This window comes from Podarcis muralis, chromosome W, assembly GCF_964188315.1.
Source record: "Podarcis muralis chromosome W, rPodMur119.hap1.1, whole genome shotgun sequence".
Taxonomy (NCBI): domain Eukaryota; kingdom Metazoa; phylum Chordata; class Lepidosauria; order Squamata; family Lacertidae; genus Podarcis; species Podarcis muralis.
The window spans coordinates 27,389,889-27,413,243 of record NC_135674.1 but is presented as its reverse complement, the minus strand read 5'-3'; the positions used below and the strand labels follow the sequence as shown (position 1 = coordinate 27,413,243).

Below are 23,355 nucleotides of genomic sequence, written 5' to 3'. Positions count from 1 at the left end.
CAAAAGGTAAGGTGTCTAGTAGACAAGCTACAGAACCATACCAGGTAGTGCATGCTGATCTTGTTGGTCCACAAGCACCCTCTTTGGGTGGAGCCAAATACTTCATGGTTCTCATTGATTCATTTTCCAGGTATATTCATGTGTTCAATCTCAAGCAGAAATCAGAAGCGTTTCCTAGGTTCAAGGAATTCTGTGTTTGGTTGGAAAATGTGCATAGTAAACAGGTGAAATGTTTATTTACAGATCGAGGGGGAGAATTCACTTCTCAGCAGTTTGAAGCTTTTCTGACTGAGAAAGGAATTCAACATAATTTGTCAAGTCCACGATCTCCTTGGATGAATGGACTTTGTGAGAGGGCAAGCCAAACATTGCTTCAAGGCTTGAAAAGCTTGCTGCATGATTCCAATCTTCCAGAGAGTTATTGGGCAGAATCGCTCATCTGTTTTGTTTACACTTATAATCGAATATAATGGAACTAAGACTTGCAGAATTAATGAAGAACACGGTGACTTTCCTGGAGACAAAAATCAGCAACCTGACCTCCAAAGTGGAAACGCTCACTGGCACCATTTCCATTCTAGAAAGGAAAACCAGATGCAACTAAACCAAATAGAGTAACTCCCAAGAGGAAAACACATGTCTGAAAAATAAATTAGCTGATATGGGCAGCTGCCAAGAAAGAGAAAGCATGAAAGTGAGAATTAAACTAGTGGATCTAGAACAGGCATAGGCAACCTTCGGCCCTCCAGATGTTTTTGGACTACAATTCCCATCATCCCTGACCACTGGTCCTGTTAGCTAGGGATCATGGGAGTTGTAGGCCAAAACATCTGGAAGGCCAAAGGTTGCCTATGCCTGACCTAGAAGATCACAGTAGCAACATTTGCTTACATAATTTCCCTGAGAAAACAAAGGACAAAAAAAAAGGTGGCAGATCTCATTGTACACTGGCTAAAAACCACAATCCCAAACCTGAAACACGAAGTGGATGATCCGGAAAGGGAACAGAGTTCTAAGATCCATGCCCCTCCACGAGACATCATTGTGTGCTTCGCCCGCCACAAAAAGAAATAAGAAATATAGAACAATCTCCGAACAAAGAAATATAGAACAATCTCTGATATGGACAAAACTCCATTCTGGTCTTTCAGGATTTGTCACAAGAGACCCTAAACCAAAGAAAAAAACCTAAGCCCATGTATCCAACGTCTTCAACAAGCAGGAATCAAGTATTTTGAGAAATTGAAAGATAAAGTGCGAGACTGGCTTCATTATTACCAAATAAGAGAGGTATATAATTTGGACAAAAAAATTGGCTTCCAGGTGGAAAAATCAAAACTGGAAACAGAACTGTTAGAACCCAAAACTAAGATACTTTCAAGAATGTATAACTTGCTGTTAAAATGGAACACTCAGGATGAAACGGTTAAATCTGCTATGATTAAATGGGCACAGGACTTTGGACATAACATTATGTTTGGTGACTGGGAACAGTTGTGGACCACAGGTATGAAATTTATGGCATGCAATGCCTTAAGAGAGAATATTATGAAAATGATTTACAGGTGGTACATGACACCAGTCAAGTTTGCAAAAATCTATCATTTGCCCGATAATAAATGCTGGAAATGTAAAGAAACTGAAGGTACATTCTTTCACCTTTGGTGGACGTGCCCAAAGATTAAGGCTTTCTGGGAGATGATCTATAATGAAATGAAAAAGGTATTTAAATATACCTTCCTGAAGAAACCAGAGGCCTTTCTCTTGGGCAGTCGGCCAATTGGTGCCAAAGAAAGATAGAACTCTCTTTATGTATGCAACAACAGCAGCAAGAATACTGATTGCAAAGTATTGGAAGACACAAGATTTACCCACACTGGAAGAGTGGCAGACGAAGGTGATCGAGTATATGGAATTGGCAGAAATGACTGGCAGAATCCGAGACCAGGGAGAAGAGTTGGTGGAAGAAGACTGGAAGAAATTTAAAGACTATTTGCAGAAATACTGTAAAATTAATGAATGTTAAAATGATGTTGGATTGAAAATAAGTGGTATTGGTATTAAGATTAATAATAATATGTAAATAAGGATTGATAATGAATGAAAATATATAGTTATAATAGGTTAAGATATAGAGTAAAGATGGTTGAAAGAGGGTAAGGATTTGCTGAAATGTCTTTGTGAATGGGAATACAAAAAGGGGAGGTGAGAGGAGGTCAAGGAAACAAGTAAATGAGTCCAAAGATATTGAAAAATTGATATTTTTTCTTTTTAAATTTCTTTTTCAACTGCCTGTTTTTTTCCTGCATTTTGTACCCTTTTTTATCTTTTTTTCTATGTGTGTTTTTTCTTAGTTCGTTAACTGTTGTTATAATTTTAGTTTGTTAATTGTTGTTATAATTTTTTCTATTTTGTAAACTTACGTTTTTTATTTTGTAAAACTTGAATAAATATCTTTAAAAAAAAAAAAAAAAGTATTGATGGGGCTTCCCCTTTCACCTCATTGTAACAACTGACACGGCCACCAACATACCAGAAACCCTGCAACTAATAATAATAATAATAAAATTAATTTGTATCCCGCCATCCCCTGCCAGAGCTGGGCTCAGAGCGGCTAACATAATATAAAACACAATATACATAAAAACAAACAATTGATTAAAAAGCACCCCAAAATTAATTCAAATAAATTAAATTTAAAATTAGACTGGACAAATGGCCATCCTCAAGTTAAAATTGAAAGCGGTTAATACTCGCCAGGACCAACTATTTCCACTGATATTATAAGGAATTGTGAGCGGGCTGGGAAACCTCCTTCGTACTTGTTCATACAAAGAGAAAATTAGTCAGACTGAACCCTGACCAAAGGCCTGGTGGAACAGTTCTGTCTTGCAGGCCCTGCGAAAAGATGTCAAATCTCACAGGGCCCTAGTCTCTTGTGACAGAGCCGAAAAGGCCCTGGCTCTGGTCAAGGCCAGTTTATTCTCCCTGGGGCTCGAGATCTTCAGGGTGCTGTTATTTGTAGACTGTAAGTTCCTCTGTGGGGCATACCAGGAGAGGCGGTCCCGTAGGTACGAGGGTCCTAGGCCGTATAGGGCTTTAAAGGTTAAAACCAGCACCTTAAACCTGATCCTGTACTCCATTGGGAGCCAGCCAGTGCCACTGGTATAGCACTGGTTAAATGTGATCCCACGGCGAAGACCCCGTAAGGAGTCTTGCCACGGCATTCTGCACCCACTGGAGTTTCTGGGTCAGTTTCAAAGGCAGCCCCAAGTAGAGTGAGTTACAATAATCAAGCCTGGAGGTGACCACCTCATGGATCACAGTGGCGAGGTCAGGGCGAGAGAGATAAGGGACCAACTGCTTAGCTTGGCAGAGATGGAAAAATGCCACCTTTGTTATAGCTGTAATCTGTGCCTCCATAGAGAGGGAGGTATCGAAGATTACACCCAAACTCTTGACGGAAGGCGCTGGCACTAGTTGCACCCCCGCAAGGGATGGGAGGTGGCCCCCCAACCCCATACTGTCTCGACCGAGCCAAAGGTGAGCCAGTGTGGTGTAGTGGTTGAGAGCGGTAGTCTCGTAATCTGGTGAACCGGGTTCAGTTCCCTGCTCCTCCACATGCAGCAGCTGGGTGACCTTGGGCTAGTCACACTTCTCTGAAGTCTCTCAGCCTCACTCACCTCACAGAGTGTTTGTTGGGGGGGAGGAAGGGAAAGGAGATCCAACATCTGGTGGGAGGGCATTCCACAGGGAGGGCGCCAATACCGAGAAGGCCCTCTGCCTGGTTCCCTGTAACTTGCCTTCTCGCAGTGAGGGAACCGCCAGAAGGCCCTCGGTGCTGGACCTCAGTGTCTGGGTAGAACGATGGGGGTGGATGACAGCCCAAACCAAAATTATGGACAAGCTGGGCAAGGGGGCGCATATAGATTGCGCCCTGCGGTACTCCACACACCAAAGAGTAGCACAACAGCAGCCCCCCCCCCCCAGCGCCACCCTCTGTCCCCGACCAGAGAGGAATCTTGGATTCAACCCTCCACCAGTATGGCAAACATCAGACCCACCAAACAACAAACACAATGAAAAAACAGCAAATGATAGGATGACACGACACAACACAACCCAATACAGTCAAGAACCACTTAATAGGACAGTCCTGCCGAAGACACAACACTGTTGGTTTCTGTTTGTGCCACTGTGCAGTTTTTAGTCACAAGACTCTCTTTACATTCCAGAGACATTCCAGGCTGTTGGAAGTCTCACGGAAGATGGATGTGATGTTACTGTTTCCTGTTCCTTTGTTTTTTCAGTCGCTCTCTGCCTTTCACAGAGAGATGATGTTTCTTTTCTGTCTGCGTAGTTAGAAATAAAACGCTCCTTGCAATGTAGCTCATATTTCTCGGCTCCTTCCCTGCTGTTGGATACTCTGCTGAATGGGGAATGTGCCTGGAGCCTTATCAGAGGCTCAGGTCGTTAATCATCGTTGGAGGCGATTCCGAAGGACTCAACCGGAGGAGTAGCTCGGTCGTAGCAGAGGCTCCGACAAACACAAGACTACCAACCAACCTCAGCTAAACCCACACACCACGGATCGACAACCCTGCAACAACCACCACTGCCAAACGAAGCATTCAGAAACTACCTCAAACAGGTGACCCCCCCTTGCTATTAGGATTGCTATCACCATTACTACCTCCCCCACCCCTCCATAGAGATCCCTCCCACCCCCACCCCAATACCAACCCAGACACTCCACCATTTCCCCCACCCTCACCCCCCAGCCACCCCCCGCTCCATATCACAAAAATTAAGCACACAAATAAAAAGAGAACTCACCTCCCCCCCCCAACCGCTCTGACCTCTCCTTCAACACATGAACACAACAAACAAAGCACGCAGGTAAAAGAAAAGGAAAACAGACAAAAGGAAAACGCATAATAAATAAAATAATAATAATAAATATTTTTATACCCCGCCCTTCCCTGCCAGGGCTGGGCTCAGGGCAGCTAACACCAAATATGAATTACAATAAAAAGTAATAGAAAAAACAACAACAACCAGTTACTTAAAATACAGCTTAAAATACAGTTTAAAATGCAGCCTCATTTTAGTAGTAACCCATAAATTAAGACCATAAAGGGAGGGAACATCAGATATTCACCCTAGCCAGCTATCCATGCTGGTCCTACATGGGCCAGCAAAAAAAAGCCAAGGAAAAATTTATATACCAGATCCCATATAAGGGGTCAGAGTGAGTCTAAGCCGAAGGCCAGGCGGAACAACTCCGTCTTGCAGGTCCTGCGGAAAGATGTCAAATCCCGCAGGGCCCTAGTCTCTTGTGACAGAGCATTCCACCACATCGGGGCCAGTGCTGAAAAGGCCCTGACCCTAGTTGAAACCAATCTAACCTTCTTGAGGCTTGTGACCTCCAAAGTGTTGTTATTTATGGACCTTAAGGTCCTCCGTGGGGCATACCAGGAGAAGTGGTCCCGTAGGTACGAGGGTCCTAGGCCACATGGGGCTTTAAAGGTTAAAACCAGCACCTTAAACCTGATCCTGTACTCCACCGGGAGCCAGTGCAGCTGGTAAAGCACTGGATGAATGTGATCCCACGGCAAGGACCCCGCTGGAGTTTCTGGGTCAGCTTCAAGGGCAGCCCCACGTAGAGTGAGTTACAATAATCAAGCCTGGAGGTGACCATCGCATGGATCACTGTGGCCAGAACAGGGAAAGAAAGGTAAGGGACCAACTGCTTAATACAGCGGAGATGGAAAAATGCCACCTTTGCTGTGTCTGCAACCTGCGCCTCCATAGAAAGGGAGGCGTCAAAGGTTACACCCAAACTCTTGACAGAAGGCGCTGGCACTAATTGAGCACCCGCAAGAGATGGGAGTTGGCCCCCCAACCCCATGTCGTTCCAACCCAGCCAGAGGACCTCTGTCTTCGAAGGATTTAATTTCAACCAGCCATCCAGCCGGGACGCGGGTGGCGCTGTGGGTAAAACCTCAGCGCCTAGAACTTGCCGATCGCATGGTCGGCTGTTCGAATCCCCGCGGCAGGGTGAGCTCTCGTCGTTCGGTCCCAGCTCCTGCCCACCTAGCAGTTCGAAAGCACCCTTAAGTGCAAGTAGATAAATAGGTACCGCTTTATAGCGGGAAGGTAAACGGCGTTCCGTGTGCTGCTCTGGTGCCGGTTCGCCGGAGCAGCTTCGTCATGCTGGCCACGTGACCTGGAAGTGTCTGAGGACAGCGCTGGCTCCCGGCCTCTAGAGTGAGATGAGCGCATAACCCTAGAGTCTGTCAAGACTGCCCCGTACGGGCAGGGGTACCTTTACCTTTAGCCATCCAGCCACAGCTTCCAAGCATCTGGTCAGTGTGTTCGGGGCCGAGTCAGGGCAGCTGTCCACCAACAGAGAAAGCTGGGTGTCATCAGCATATTGATGACAACCCAGCCCAAAACTCTGTACAATCTGGGCAAGGGGGTGCAGATATTGAAAAGCATCGGGGAAAGGATTGCGCCCTGCGGGACTCCACACACCAAAGAGTGCTGCGACGACAACTCCTTCCCTAGTGCCCTCTATCCCCGACCTGAGACAAAGGAGCCCAGCCATTGTCAGACTGTGCCCTGAATCCCCACATCAGCAAGGCGGTGGTCCAAAAGTTCGTGATCGATCATGTCTAAGGCTGCTGACAGATCTAAGAGAATCAGTAGTCCTGACCTGCCTCGATCCAGCTGTTTACGGAGATCATGTTAGGGCGACCAAAGCCGTCTTGGTCCCATAACCAGGGTGAAAGCTGGACTGAAATGGATCCAGAGCTGGTGTTTCATCCAGAAACCTACCAAGCTGTTCAGCAACTGCTTTCTCAATTACCTTATCCAGGTATGAAAGATTCGAAACCAGGAAGTAATTAGATAGATATAAAGGATCTAGTGACGTTTTCTTTAAGAGTGGACGCACCACTGCTTCCTTCAACTCCCCTGGGAATGTCCCCATGCTGAGGGACAAGTTAATGATCTCACCTGGGGGGCCTGCACCTTGTCTGGACACACTCTAATCAGCCAGGACAGGCATTGGTCAAGGAGGCAAGTGGTGGGCCTTCCAGCTAGATGGAATCTGTCTACATCGGCAGGGAGTATCCGATCAAAGTGGTCCAATGTTGGACCGGGGACAGTCGAGGGGCCTCCAGTTCTGTTTGTTGTTGTTGTTCAGTCGTTTAGTCGTGTCCGACTCTTCGTGACCCCATGGACCAGAGCACGCCAGGCACTCCTGTCTTCCACTGCCTCACGCAGTTTGGTCAAACTCATGCTGGTAGCTTCGAGAGCACTATCCAACCATCTTGTCCTCTGTCGTCCCCTTCTTCTTGTGCCCTCCATCTTTCCCAACATCATGGTCTTTTCCAGGGAGTCTTCTCTTCTCATGAGGTGGCCAAAGTATTTGAGCCTCAGCTTCAGGATCTGTCCTTCCAGTGAGCACTCAGGGCTGATTTCCTTAAGAATGGATACGTTTGATCTTCTTGCAGTCCATGGGACTCTCAAGAGTCTCCTCCAGCACCAGAATTCAAAAGCATCCATTCTTCGGCAATCAGACTTCTTTATGGTCCAGCTTTCACTTCCATACATCACTACTGGGAAAACCATAGCTTTTACTATACAGACCTTTGTTGGAAAGGTGATGTCTCTACTTTTTAAGATGCTGTCTAGGTTTGTCATTGCTTTTCTCCCAAGAAGCAGGCGTCTTTTAATTTCGTGGCTGCTGTCACCATCTGCAGTGATCACGGAGCCCAAGAAAGTAAAATCTCTCACTGCCTCCATTTCTTCCCCTTCTAATTTGCCAGGAGGTGATGGGACCAGTGGCCAGGATCTTCGTTTTTTGATGTTGAGCTTCAGACCATATTTTGCGCTCTCCTCTTTCACCCTCAATAAAAGGTTCTTTTATTCCTCCTCACTTTCTGCCATCAAGGTTGTGGCATCTGCATATCTGAGGTTGTTGATATTTCTTCCGGCAATCTTAATTCCGGCTAGGGATTCATCCAGCCCAGCCTTTCGCATGATGAATTCTGCATATAAGTTAAATAAGCAGGGAGACAATATACAGCCTTGTCGTACTCCTTTCCCAATTTTGAACCAATCAGTTGTTCCATATCCAGTTCTAACTGCAGCTTCTTGTCCCACATAGAGATTTCTCAAGACACAGATGAGGTGATCAGGCACTCCCATTTCTTTAAGAACTTGCCATAGTTTGCTGTGGTCAACATAGTCAAATGCTTTTGCATCAATGAAGCAGAAATGTATCCAAATTGGCAGGGAGGTCACAGTGGAGCAGCAAGACTTTCTCCGCAAAAGAGCTCGCAAATGCCTCATAGCTGTGAGTCGAATTCGTATTTAAATTTGGATGTTCCTCTAGGGACGTTAGAAACCTGATTATTCTAAAAAGTTGTGCTGGGTGAGAGCTAGCGGATGCAATGGAAGCTGAGAAGTAAAACTTCTTCGCCTCTTTCAGTGCCATCTCATAGGCTTTCATAAGCGTAATACCCCCAACCTCAATAATACAACCAAGCAACAGGCTAAAATCTGACACACAACTAAGATACAGTGGTACCTCGGATTAAGAACTTAATTCTTTCTGGAGGTCCGTTCTTAACCTGAAACTGTTCTTAACCTGAGGTACCACTTTAGCTAATGGGGCCTCCCGCTGCTGCTCGATTTCTGTTCTCATCCTGAAGCAAAGTTCTTAACGTGAGGTACTATTTCTGGGTTAGCGGAGTCTGTAACCTGAAGCGTCTGTAACCTGAGGTACCACTGTAATGCTATCGCAAGCGAATGGGGAGACGGGTCTGTTCCTAAATAAGGCCTTCCACGCCAGCCGAGACCCAAGACCAAACGGTTGGAAGCCAAATGGTCCAAACTACCCCAAACACCTATATAACTACATGTAGGCTACTTTCTGCAACCCACCCCCCACTCTGCAGCCCAACTCTAACTCTAACTCTAATCCCCCTCTTCCCCTGCCCATCATGGTTTTGGCACAGAAACTGTATTGGTTACCCTGTATGATGACCTCTGTCGAGTGAGAGACAAGGGAAACATGTTCCTGTTAATTTTTCTCAACCTCTCGGTGGTTTTCAATAACATCGACCATGGTATCCTTCTGGAGTGACTCTCCGAATTGGGAGTGGGTGGCACCATTTTGTGATGGTTCCAGTCCTACTTGGATGGTAGTTCCCAGAGGGTGTTACTTGGGGGATATTCTTCATTCCTGTGGAACCATCAATGTGGGGTTCCACAGGGCTCAATCCTATCCCCCATGTTGTTTAACATCTACATGAAACCACTGGGTGGGGTTATCCAGAGGTTTGGAGTACATTGTCAGCAGTATGCTGATGACACTCCGCTCTATTTCTCCTTTACATTTGCAGGTGAGGCAGTGGAAGTGCTGGACCAGTGTCTTGCCTTGATAATGGACTGGATGAGAGCCAACAAACTGAAGCTCAATCCAGATAAGACTGAGGCACTCTTAGTGGGTGGTTCCCTAGACCAGATGGCTGGGAGGTCACCTGCTCTTGATGGGGTTACACTTCCTCTGAAGGAGCAGGTTCGTAGCCTGGGGGTACTCCTGAATCCTCTGCAGAAGAGGGGGAGAGCCAGGAGGAGGCAAGGCTCTCTGATGCTGAAGCAAAGCCCCAGCACCGCACAGGAAGCTCAGGTTCTGAGGAGATTTCACCCCTCCCATATACAAGAATCTGCTGATGTTCTCTGCTGATTCTCCAGAGAGGAGGGGCGGTTTCTGCTCTCTACTTATTCCGCTCCAGCCTCACATCAAAGTGTCGGGGAGAGAGAGAGAGACTGAGTGTTAGAGAGAGATTGTGTGTACAGATAAGGTTGCTGCTAAGAGCAGCTGCAGACACTCAGTGCAGTTCAGCTTTTTCGTTTAGACCTCATTTAGCTCTGTATATAGTTGTGTATTATAGTTGTAGATAGAATAAAAGATATTCTACAGAGCTGCTCTCCGAGTGGTTTATGCTCTGCTATACTCTGCTGTACTCTGCTGTGCGACGACTGTCTTCTTGTTGGAGTGAATCCGGTGCTCACAACTCTAAGCTGTGAGTCCACAGCACTTTGACCTGTTCCTGTGTAGAAGGTGGTCTCTGGAAGTGCTACCCAGCTCGCCTAGCCCAGTCAGGGCTGGAGTGGATGAGTCCAGTTGGTGGCACTGGCTCAAGGACGATGCTGACAGGTACAGACCTTCGGCACAGGAAAGGATAGGGTTAAAGCGCAGGGATCAGAGACGTCCCATGAACGTTCCAGCCGCCTCTTCTGTTGGAGGAGAAGCAGGAAAAGACCACTCCCCGAATATGAACCTGACAATTCGGATGCATGATTGTACTGTGCCGCTTGTACGTATGTAAAATAAAGAACTGTAAATATCTCTCTGAGTGAGCAGAGGGTGCTTATTGCGAAGAGTATACACAAACCATCACAGTACTTCACTCCAGTAAAGTTGGCAAAAATGTACAAAAATATATCTAAGTTATGCTGGAAATGTAAGGATAGTACTTTCTATCATATATGGTGGTCATGTAAGGTAGTAAAAGGCTTCTGGGAAATGATATATAAAGAATTAAATAAAAACATTTAAGATAACATTTGTTAAAAAACCAGAAGCCTTTCTACTAGGTTTAACAGGAGAAGAAATACCAAGAGACCTAAAAAGACTGTTTATGTATGCGAGAACAGCTGCAAGAATGTTGTTAGTCCAGATGTGGAAGGAAGAGAAGGTCCCAACCAAAGAAGAGTGGATTACCAAAATGATGGACTATGCTGAAATGGCAAAGATGATAAAAAATTTAAACAAAAATGGGGAAAATTTGTTGAATACCTTAAAAACCACTGTAGCTATTTAGAAACAGCAGGATTGATATAACATTTATGAAGTAAAATGAATTAAAGTAGTAAATAAGGAGATGAAATAGAATGGATAAGTTATAATTATATACAAGAAAAGAGGGCAAATATGGAAACCAGGGTGGGACAGGGGGACGTCCGTGGGGTTTGTATAATCCCAGTGTTGTATACAGTATATGGAAAATGTTTTGAGTGTATGGAAATACAGTGGTACCTCAGGTTACATATGCTTCAGGTTACATACGCTTCAGGTTACGGACTCTGCAAACCCATAAATAGTGCTTCAGGTTAAGAACTTTGCTTCAGGTATAGGGCAGTGTATCAGTTGAATGAATGAATGAATGAATGAATGAATAAATAAATAAATAAATATCAATCACACTTTATGTCAGTGCAACACACTAAGTTCAATAGACAATACAAGGTGAGATACACGGGTCAGGCCAGACAGTGAAATGAAAGTGCAACCTTGTGAGCAGAATACTCCACAAGTCTTGGGATCTCAGACTTGAGGCAAGTGCTGAAGGCACTTCAGGGCTGGCAGCCTCTTCCCAATCCCACTGGGTTCCAACAACTGCGCTCACACTTAACTGTGCAGAATAGGCACCTGAATGTAGAAGCAAATCCAAAGGGGGGTGGGGAGGTGGAAATAGTAGCTGGGATCTGTAAGTCCTTGGTGAGACCTTGAAGTGCTTGCCAGTCAACTAATAAAAGTTGACTGGTTCCAGGCCCTTTTTCTCAGGGCTCGCCCGACATTGTCCAAGCAATAAAGTCTTTACCTGGAACTTCAGTCCTGCGGCAGGAATCCCTGAAGTTCTCCGCTCCAGTCCTTGGTTCCCCTTTTCCAGATTTCCACCAGCCTGTTTCTCCTCAGCCTGCTCTTTCTGTAAGCCTCTTCCAGCCCAGGCCTACCAACTGTATCTCTCCTTCCCCCCTCCCCCCAAGAAAAAGTACAGCAGAAAAGTTGTCCAAATATAAATAGTTAACTTATTAAACCTCACAATAATTTCAGAATTATCTCTCTATGTATTTCTAATAATATAACCAAATCAGTAATTTTTGATATAACTGTAAAAACTACTGTGAAAATTTATTATTCCAAAAATGAAGCCAACAAGAATGAGTCTGTCTGAAAAAAATGATTTAAATCAAGCCTGACGAGTGATTTAAATCACTTTGATTTAAATCAAATCCACCCTGACACTAAGTAAAAGAATATAAGCTTTACCACCCCATCTCCTCTCCCCCTTTCCCCAACCTTTTACAAAGACCACCATATACATATTGTATATGTGTTATGTAAATATTGTGCTGGAAGGATTTGAACTCACTTTTAACAAAAGAAAGTACAGTGGTGCCTCGCAAGACGAAATTAATCCGTTCCGTGAGTCTCTTCGTCTAGCGGTTTTTTCGTCTTGCGAAGCAACCCTATTAGCGGCTTAGCGCTATTAGCGGCTTAGCGGCTAAAAGGCTATTAAAGGCTTAGCGGCTATTAAAGGCTTAGCGGCTTAGCGGCTAAAAGGCTATTAGCGGCTGTCAGGGGTTCAGGGAGAGAGGCACAGATGAGGGAGGAGACTGAGAGCGAGGGGGAAGAATCCAGGAACGAGGAGGAGGAGGATGACAATGACTTGAGGGCTTCCATGAGTCTCTCAAGTGAATCGGAGGATTCCCAAAAGGGGGCGCCCCTGGTCAGGCAAAGGGGAGCCACAGGGGGGACTCGTCAGGAGCAGGGGAGCAGCAGGGAAACCCCGAGTGTGAGTTGGAGATCGGGGCCGGCTTCCCCGCCGGAACGGAGTGAAGAGGGTGGAGTTCCCAGTGTGACAGACGAAGCAGAGAGGGGAAGGAGATCGGTGCAAGACGTCCTGCCGGAAGGGGCGGAGAGTAGCACAGAGAGTAGTGTAGCTGTCAAGAGGAAGGTCAGGGGTAGCGAACGCGCGCCAAGTTCAAATGTGGAGGCGCGCGGAAATGCGGAGAGCCCGGAGGAGGAGCCTGGTCCCAAAGCACGGAGGAGGGGGGAGCAGGCGTCTGGGGACTCAGCGTCAGGGGAAAGCAGGAGGGAAGGAACCCAGGGGGGCAGAAAGACCCTGCGGAAAAGGAAGGACAGGAAGAGGTGGACCAGCAGAAGCCTCTTAAACTGGTGTAGAGGCGGGACTGATTCAGAGGGGACTTCAGCGGTCTAAGCGTAACAGACGTGGGGCTGCGCGCCTCGGCTGTGGAACAAACAATGTACTTCAATAAAGACTTTTGTAAATAAAGTGGACTTGGCGTTGGTCTCTTGTGAGCTGGGACCTGAGGCGGCCCTGACAGCGGCTATTAAAGGCTTAGCGGCTAAAAGGCTATTAAAGGCTTAGCGGCTAAAAGGCTATTAAAGGGTTAGCGGCTTAGAAAAAGGGGGGGGGGAGCGAAAAAAATCGCAAGACGTTTCCGTCTTGCAAAGCCCGCCCATAGGGAAAATCGTCTTGCGAAGCGCATCAAAAAACAGAAAACCCTTTCGTCTAGCGGTTTTTTCGTCTTGCGGGGCACCACTGTAAGTGCCCTTCCACTCTAGCCTTAACAATCACACACGCACACCATTGTTCAAAACTGGGATAGAAAAGGTAGGAGACATATGGCTCCTGGGACCTGGGTTGTGGGTGCCAAAAAAGAATATCTAGTCGCCATTTTAATTGTATTAATTTATTTCTTCACACTGACTTTCTTTTTAAGCGCATGTGCAGGAAAATGAACTGTATAGTTCCTCACTTATTCAATAAATAGTTATTATTTCTTTTCCAGAATAAGACTGATTTTCCTTTTCTCTGATTTCTTTTTAAATATAATGTTCTAACTGTTCGGAAAATTAATATTATATGGCTGTTATGGGGCAAGTGGGGGCAGACACAATCAAAACATTTGGAAGTTCAAATGCATCTTTGAGGCATTCAGGCTAAAGCATCAACAATACATAGAATTTCTTTTTCTATTTTTGCCTTCAAGAACAAGGTTTGCATATAGTATAGATTCCTTGCATGAATTTGAAACTGCTTTGGTAATCACAGGCAGGAACAAGGAATTACACAGAATGATGTAACCCTGAGTGGTGTTTGAAGACATACCGTATTTTTCGCTCTATAACACGCACCTGACCATAACACGCACATCGTTTTTAGAGGAGGAAAACAAGGGGAAAAACATTCTGAATGAAACAGTGGATGTATCATTTTTGTGCTTCATGCTGTGGCCACAGACATGTGATCTGATGGTGAATTTGGGGTGACCCAATGCAAAAATCCTGAGAATTCCTGTGGATCCATGCTTTGTAACCACGGTTTTGCACCATTGCAGCCCCAGGCAACAGTGGGTGCGTGATTTTTTGGGTGCAGGCTGTAGCCATGGACATGCTATGTGATCTGATGGTGAATTTGGGGTGACCCAATGCAAAGATCCTGAGAATCCCTGTGGATCCATGCTTTGTAACCACATTTTTGCACCATTGCAGCCCCAGGCAACAGTGGGTGCGTGCTTTTTTTGGTGCAGGCTGTAGCCATGGACATGCTATGTGATCTGATGGTGAATTTGGGGTGACCCAATGCAAAGATCCTGAGGATCCATGTGGATCCATGCTTTTTAACCACGTTTTTGCACCATTGCAGCCCCAGGCAACAGTGGGTGCGTGCTTTTTTTGGTGCAGGCTGTAGCCATGGACATGCTATGTGATCTGATGGTGAATTTGGGGTGACCCAATGCAAAGATCCTGAGGATCCATGTGGATCCATGCTTTTTAACCACATTTTTGCACCATTGAAGCCCCAGGCAACAGTGGGTGCGTGATTTTTTTGGGTGCAGGCTGTAGCCATGGACATGCTATGTGATCTGATGGTGAATTTGGGGTGACCCAATGCAAAGATCCTGAGGATCCATGTGAATCCATGCTTTTTAACCACGTTTTGCACCATTGCAGCCCCAGGCAACAATGGGTGCGTGATTTTGGGGGGGCAGGCTGTAGCCATGGACATGCTATGTGATCTGATGGTGAATTTGGGGTGACCCAATGCAAAGATCCTGAGGATCCATGTTGATCTATGCTTTGTAACCACATTTTAAGTGGGGAGCGAAGGAAAAACAAAGAAGGGACATGAGAGGGGTGTGCAGAGAAGCAGCTGGCTAAGAATGCTGGAGAGGGATTTAACGGGTGGAAGAAAAGAAAGGCAAAAGTTCCCCCCCAAGCCAGCCATCTCTCTCTCTCCCTCCCTCCTCCCCCCCTCTCTCCCTCCCCCCCCTCTCCCTCTCCCTCCCCCCCTCTCCCTCCCCCCTCTCCCTCCCTCTCCCTCCCCCCCTCTCCCTCCCCCCCTCTCTCTCCCTCTCCCCCAGCAGCACCAGAGCACAGAGAGGAATTAGAAAGAACGACACTCTGCTTGCCTGGAGGGGAGGGGCTTTCCCTGCTCTTTGTTCCGTTTCAGCAATCACAGCAACGAAACAGAGGAGGGTGGGCAGTAAGACCCTGAGGCAGAATGCAGGAAAGCAGCCACTTCCTCTTTTCAGGTTTCCCTTCTCCGTGACTCACGATTTGACTTTTGCCTGATTTTTGGGCTCCAGGGACCACACATTCGCTCTATAACACGCACAGACATTTCCCCTTCCTTTTTAGGAGAAAAAATCTGCGTGTTATAGAGGGGAAAATACGGTACATGAAACCTGCAAGCACAGAGAAAACTCATGAAACCCAAGAGCTTAATTTTGGGATGCAACCCCCAATGCACAGCCTGAATGTAAAGTGCAAATTGTTTTGATTTTTTTATGTTACAAAAACTTTAATAAACATTGCCTAGCAATGGTATAGGAGTAATTAAAAACATAGAAAAACAACAGTACAGGCTTTGTGTGCTGCTGCAGCCCTCTTTAGGACATGGAGGATGGCTGGGCTTATCAGCCTGAGGGGACTGCGCTCTCGCTCTTTCCTCCTTACTTTTTTTTTAAGGCACATTAAAAAATAATTTTAAAAAGGCACATTCTGGCAGTGCTCAGAACTCAGAGAAAGAGGGAGGCTACAGAAAGAAGCAGCTGCAGAGCAGCATTGAGCCGAGAGGAGGGAAAAAGTAGATTATTGGGAGAAGCGGAGTCTCTCATTTTGCAACCGACCACTTCCTTCTCTCTTCCAGTCACCTCCTTCCTACCCCTGCACAACAAGCAGTTGTGCCTCTTTTACTTGCCAGCACCTTGATGCTCCCCATTGGCTCTGAGCTGCACTTAACAACGCAATGTGAGCCCAAGCTCAGAGAGACCAAAACATGTAGGTAAAAAAAAAACTTTGCTTCCACACTGCTGTATGAAACAGCTGGCTGGCAGCAGCAGACTCTGCTAGAAAGCTACTGCATAAGCCAACTCCTCCCTGCTGTGAGGCAAGCAGAGACAATTCAATCAGACAGCAACAGCCACGTTTTTAGAGAGAGAGCCTGCAATTTTCTCAGTCGCCACAGATGGCAACAAAACTTCTCAAAGTGCTCAGAATCTGCAAATTCCATGTCACAAAATGCAACTAGCGCCCCCTAGTTTTAAACCCTGACACACACCCAGTTGAAGTCCCCAATCCATGTATGTTTTACATGGGAGGAAATCCCATTGAACTGTTGGGATTTACTTCAGAGTAGAAGACAGCATCCAGATCAGGATTGGAAACAACCCTTTTCCCCCAAATGGTGCTCAAATTGATTTTTTTGTTTCTTATCAGAAACTGGGATAGAAAAGCTAGGAGAAATTATTATTATTGTCTCAAAGAATTAAGGGGTTTCCTATTCATCATCTCCCTCCCTCCCTCCCACATACACACACTTGTGAAACACACACATCAAAAATCACATGATTGCAACCTCAAAAGCAGCTGCCACCCCAGTAGCGCCCTAAAGAAATCTACAGCCGATTACTCCATGAAAACACTGATTGAGCATAATCTGGACTCTTAATTTTTTTTTTTAGGGAGTAGCTCTCAAAACGCAACCAATCACCCCTCAGCTATGATGTACTACAAGCATTAAATGCCAGTCCTGCCCCCTTGTGAGGAATGAGGATGTTGCTTTCTTAGACTGGAGATATTTAGAGCTTGTGGTCAGGATGTGGTTGTAATAAGTAGACCAGTGTCAGCAGTCCAGATCAACTCACACTTTTTAACTGGAAATGTTAGAGCTTGTGATCAGAAAGCAGTATTTTTGATTGACTTAGCAAGCAATTGCATAGGAATATAGACCAAATAAGAGAATAAATAATGTTAGTAGGGTAATTAGGTGGTCGTGATAGGCTGTAAACCTTGTAGTACCCTGCCAATGGGGAGACAAGGGAGGGAACCTGCGCTTCAGGTATAGGGAATATAACCTTATGCTTTGCCAAAGCTGGAGTGTGCCTACTTTGGACACCCGCTCTTGAAAAAACATATTTTATTCAATAAACTCTTTGCTGCTTCACCAATTTTGTTCAGATTGTATTTTAAGGAGCGAGATTAAGGGACTTAGGACTCACTTCTCACATCTTACACCCCCACCCCCAAATGTTCTCCTATGGAGACAGCAGTAGGATGTGTACAGTCGTACCTTGGTTCTCGAACGGCTTAGTTGCTGAACAAACGCCGCAAAGCCAGAAGTGTTCCGGTTTGTGAACATTTTTCGGAAGCCGAACGTCCAACGCAGCTTCCGCTTGAGTGCAGGAAGCTCCTGCAGCCAATCAGAAGCTGCGCCTTGGTTTTCAAACCATTTCGGGAGTCGAACAGACTCCCAAAATGGATTAAGTTTGAGAACCAAGGTACCACTGTATGTCAAAAGACTCTTTTTGAGGTGGGGTGGGGGAAAGAGAATACTGTGAACAGAAGCCCACTGACCGTCTTTTTTCGCCCCCCACCCTACAAGCATCTTCCATTAGAGATGGGGGCAAGCTAGCTGGGAAAATGTGCTCCAGGCTACCAGCCTGATTCCATTTACAGGGGAGTATGCCCCATCACGTTTAATAGGACTTACCGGTACTTCCAAGTAAGCATGGTTAGGATTACAACAGGGAAAAAGCACTGTGACCTCACCCTTCTCTCTATTTTTCCATCTCCTGCCCTCCCTCTCTATACCACCTGGAGAACAGGGTGGGGACCCATCAAGGAGCTATCCTTCCTTGGAAGTTTTTAAGCAGAGGTTGGAAGGCTTAAGCTGTCATGGCTGCTTTAGCTGAGATTCCTGCATTGCAGGGGGTTGGACTAGATGACCTTTGGGGTCCCTTCCAACTCTAAAATTCTATGATTCTATGAACAGACGTGTTCTGATTTGCCTTTCACACCTAGACACATATATGGAGAAACTCACTGTTTCTCATGAAATTAACTCCCAAATACTGTGCTTAGGATTGGGATATGTTCAGACACTCTTACTTGGAAGTAAGTGCCACAGAAAGACATCCAAGTGAAGCTGTTCAGGATATGATGCTGTGTAAATCACTTGCAGGGTTCCTCTCTCTTTTTCATGGGCTAATTCTTATTTTGTTTCAGGTGCCCTTCCTTCTTGGGTTAGATGGAAAGGTGGGGGAGGTTCTGCAGCTGACTAATATTATCCCTCTTTGCCTGTATTGATGTGAGATCTTGAGGCAGTGGCTGCTCCTGGCTCTCTCTCTCTCCCTCCAAGGCTCTGACTTGTCCTCCCTCCTTCCTTCCTTTGTTCTCCTCCCCTTTCCCTCTCTCTTTAAAAAGATTTCAAGGCACTGCTGGCCCAAGAGCAGCTGTTGAGCTCTTCAGAGGGAAAGCAAGTGCTTGCTTGCTTCCATCCCAAGACATGGGAAAGAAGGAAATAAAACTCCACCACGCAGCTGAGGTAAACCGGCACCAGCAGGGACAGCACCCCTCCTCCCTATCTGCTAAAACCCATGGAACTGGCCAGCTCAGCAGCCACAATTATTGCAAGGCCTCAGTAAGAATAGTGGGACATCACATTTAATATTTATTCTATCAAATTCTTCAGCTGCCCTACTGATTTATTTTTAGTAGTGTTTCTTGCCAATTTTGGGGGGCAGGAGGCAGGGCTGATGAGTTAAGCATTATTAATTCCTCTACTGCAGAAATGTCATGTCCAGCTACTCCCATTGAGGCATTGCAATAATTGCTATCTGGGTGCAAGTGGCATTTTAATAATTGCTCTGTTCCGCTTGGCTATTGAACCACAGTGGTGCCCCGCAAGACGAACGCCTCGCAAGACGGAAAACCCGCTAGACGAAAGGGTTTTCCGTTTTGGAGGCGCTTCGCAAAACGAATTTCCCTATGGGGTTGCTTTGCAAGATGAAAAAATATTGCGCGTCCCCACGGGTTTTTTTCGCTCCCCCCCCCTTTTCCTAAGCCGCTAAGCCGCCTAGCAGCTGTTCCACTGATAACCCGCTTAACAGCTGATCGCTGAAAGCCGCTAGACTGCTGTAGCGCTAATCCGCTAAGCTGTCAATGGGCTTGCTTCGCAAGACGAAAAAACCGCTAGACGAAGAGAATCGCGGAACGGATTCTTTTCGTCTTGCGAGGCACCACTGTATTTATTTGCCATTGCTCCCTTATTCCATCAGTTGCTCAAAGTGGCACACTCCCTAACAAATACAGTGGTACCTCGGGCTAAGTACTTAATTCGTTCCGGAGGTTTGTTCTTAACCTGAAACTGTTCTTAACCTGAAGCACCACTTTAGCTAATGGGGCCTCCTGCTGCTGCTGCGTCGCCCGAGCACGATTTCTGTTCTCATCCTGAAGCAAAGTTCTTAACCTGAAGCACTATTGCTGGGTTAGTGGAGTGTGTAACCTGAAGCGTATGTAACCCGAGGTACCACTGTACCTTAGTAAGTTTTGAGTTATTTTTTAAATATTAGACTTACTTAATTTTGCAGCAAGTAGACATCAATTATAGTGTTAATGAAAACAAACTTTTATTACTACATAAGAAATGCCTACACCAGGGCGGTCCACCTTTTCATACCAAGTGGGCTGGAAGAGTACTTCAACACGGAACTCGTGGGCCACACACTGCCTTGTCACGTGAGGGTGGAGCAAAGCCAAAATTTGACTCACACTGACACACACACACACACACACACACTGCTGTCATGTTGCCTTCCCAAAGCTGGGTAAGTGAGGCGTTGGGCTTTGTTTGGGAAGGAGGTATGAGGGCTCTGGCAGGGTTGTGGAATCCTCCCACCTCCTTCCCAAAGCTGGGAAAGCGCCAATTAGGCTTTGGGAAGGAGGATGGAGGACTCAAAGGCCCCGTCAGAGCCCTCACACCTCCTCCCCAAAGCCCAGCACCTCACTTACCCAGCTTTGGGAAGGCAGCACAAGGGCTGGGTGGCAGGTATCAAATGCTGCTGAGGGCCATCAAAAAAAGGCCTCAAGGGTCATGTGCACTTGGCCTACACCATCTCCAGACAGAATATGCAAGCTGAACTGGAAAAACAGTAAGTGTCATCCTGGCCAGATTCAAAAGCACTTTCCAGTGACAGATCCACTGGGACCAGCCAGCTCATTTAAGAGGCCAAAGCAGCAGAGGACACAGTAAGGCCAGAAGGATAAGAGCAAAAGCAATTTTGGAACGTCAAACACAAAACTTAGTGTTAGTGCCCATTACTTGCTGCCATTATACTGGTGCTTAAAAACCCATGCTTAAAACCCAGGCTTCACAACCAGCTTCTAAATAATCTTTCCCCCTACACTCCTTAGTTCAGCAGTTATCAACCAGGGAACTGCAGCTCCCTGGGGAGCCTTGAACAATTGTCAGGGGAGCCACAGGCAGCCCCAGCCTCCCTACCTCCCTCTTGCCTGGTGAGCAGCTTGGGAAAACTCCTGCACAGGGACCATATCATCACACAGCGAGAGGGAAAATGCACACTTGTGGTATCTTTAGTAGACATCATAGGGAAGAGGACTGAGAACTTAACATGTGGATGCCATTTGGCAGGGAGGCCCCACATTATTCTTCAGCTTTAGAACTACCTTCCCACTTGTGAGTCGTGTGAAAAAAACCTGAAGCTTCCTTTTGGTGGTGGTAGAAATACAGAACCTCTGATATTTATACAAGTGCCTAATGCAGTATTGATGCTGCACAGGATTGGAATTGAATATGCTTCTGTATGCAGACTCAGTCTAACAAGATGGGGGGGGGGGGCACCTTGTAAATATGAACAGAAAATATTGATAGGGGTTTGAAACAATGGGAAGAGACACAAAATTTGGGGTGTGAGCCATCTGTTTATTTTATTAGTAGTGCAACTATGCTTGTTCACATGCCCCATTAAGTGTGCCAAGAGGACTGTCACCTGAGGGATTTATATAACCTACGTTTCCATCAAACCTACTAGCCACAACAGCAGCCAGAGAGCTCTGTACCTTCCAGGACATGAGAAGCAAGAGCTGAGAAAGCCGAGGAAGATTTTCAGATCTCCTTTCCCCTAACTTGATGGCCTCCAGATGATGTTGAACTAACTCCCATCAGTCCCTAAGCAGCAGGGCCATCTGACAGATGATGGGCGCTGTAGTCCACCAGCCCCAGCAGCCTTTCTCAACCTGTGGGTCCCCAGATGTTGTTGAACTACAACTCCCATCACCCCCAGCTAGCAAGGCCAGAGCTCAGGGATGATGGGAGTTGTAGTCCAATAACATCTGAGGACCCACAGGTTGAGAACCACTGCGAGGGTGCCAGGTACAGCCTAGTCCCACTTTGAAGAGGCAGAAGGAAAGAATTGGTGATATCTGCACACCCTTCCTCAAAAGTAGTGTGTTAATAAAGGTAGCAACCCGCCCACACTTAAACGGTAGAACGACCAAGCCCATCTATCCCGCCCCCAGCCTACGTCGCAGGGCGGGCTGTGGGGAGGCGTCACGTGGTGGAGGAGGTGGGCAGGCCTTCTCCTCCCTCCCCGCTCCCACGCCCCGCCTCCATCTCAGCAGCGTCTTCAGCCTCTCGCTCGCTTCCATGCAAAAGCAAAATGTCCGCCATTTTCGCAGCTGTGCCCCCGGGGCTCCTGCGCCCGACGAGGGCAGCACTTGGGGAGGGAGAGCGGGGAAGGAACCGGGAGGGAGGTTGAGGAGAGGAACGGGAAAACAAATGCGGAGTCAGGGGGGATCCTTCCCCACCCCACCAGCGCTTATACTTACCTTGATGCAATAATGCGGTTCGTCGAAGGTGACCAGCATGTACCTGTCGCTGCGGCTAGCCGGGTCGCGGGCCCGAACCTAAGAAGGAGGAAGAGAAAAAGTTTAGATATATATATATCTAATCTTACATATATATATATCTGTGCGTGTGCGAGCGCGCGTATTTCGGAAGAACGTCCCAGGCGAAGGGAGGGAGGGGCCGGAATTGATGGAGGCACGCGCGGGGGGGGGGGGTGTAACAGGGAGGGACAAAAGCACGGCCAGGCTGGACCCTACCTTCATGAAAAGCTCGACTGCGCCCTTAGCGATATCCAGGTAGCTGGTGCCCAGATACGTCCTCTGGTTCATGGAGGCGGACGTGTCTATGAGAAAGAGGAGGATCGGCATGGTTCGGACGACCCCTACGGCAGGCAGCGACGACGCCGGGACAGGCAGTATCAGCCCGCTGCGTCCTATTCCGTACCGGTGCCCGGTCCCGCCAGCTGAGCGGCCGGCCGCGTCCCGGCTCTGCCTTCTCTGGTCCTCCTCCCCGGCTGACTGGCTGCTCGCTTCCGCCAACGTCCCCTCAGCTGCCGCTGCGTGTACGTCTAGCCTTGCTCAAGCTGCCGCGTTTACTGAAAAGAATCTCAAATTCTGTTGCCTGAGCTGCTACTCTGCAGCAGCCTCTTCCGGCTAGGACAGGATGTGATCAAAAGTTGAACGCCATTGGCGGGACTGGGTAAAAGGCGGATCCAGATGATTTTAAACGGATCCTCATGAATTCATATGATTTTTTCATTCATATTAAATAAAACCACAATGATACTGTCTTTGTCTGTAGGCAGCATAAAAAAATCATGCATCCACAATGACGGAAAAACATGGTTATAAGCACTCTACCGCCCAATCACCGCCGTGCTCAAGTCCCGTATTCCCGCCTGGCTTTACTTCGGCTCAGTCTAATCATATCGCGCAGCCGCAGTGTGTGAGATACAGTAACTCGGAAGTCTCGTCTCTAGAATGAGAACAAGTATAGATTTCTAAGTCTATGCAGAGTCCGTAAGGAGACCGAGAAGCGGGAAGCAGAGCCGGAAGTGGCTCCGGGGTTCTTCCTACTACTGGTCTAAAATTTACTCTTTCCGGTCAGAGGCGGGAGAGAAGGAGAGCGGGGCCACCTCCTAGGATGAGTATTTTCTGTTGCGGAGTGGGATGGGCCACTCCGACCGGAAATGCCTGGAGGGAGCGAGGCAAAGCCCCAGAACAGGAGAACGGGCTGGCGGTGTGAGGGTTGGGAAGGAGTGAGAGAGCGCAGCTGACTGTCTCGGAGACTCCTGCCCGGAGAAGCAGGTAAGGGGCGG

The 23,355-nt window shown here is 47.0% G+C and overlaps 1 protein-coding gene across 5 annotated transcripts in view; it reads right to left on the bottom strand.

The window, feature by feature from the left end:
• LOC144326385 (integrator complex subunit 6-like) overlaps nt 1-23,073 on the bottom strand; it is a 118,914-nt gene extending 95,841 nt beyond the window's left edge. For 3 of the 5 annotated variants that reach the window (XR_013391497.1, XM_077922947.1, XM_077922949.1), the window contains exons 1-2: nt 22,295-23,055; nt 22,019-22,096 (exon numbers count right to left, since the gene is read on the bottom strand). Coding sequence is in view for 3 of the 5 variants with exons in the window: in XM_077922947.1 (XP_077779073.1) it covers nt 22,019-22,096; nt 22,295-22,405 (189 nt within the window). In the remaining 2 variants the exon portion in view is untranslated. Of the gene's footprint in view, nt 1-22,018; nt 22,097-22,294 lie in introns of all 5 variants that reach the window. The other 2 variants (XR_013391498.1, XM_077922948.1) reach the window with 2 other exon arrangements.
• Nucleotides 23,074-23,355: the final 282 nt, after the last annotated feature.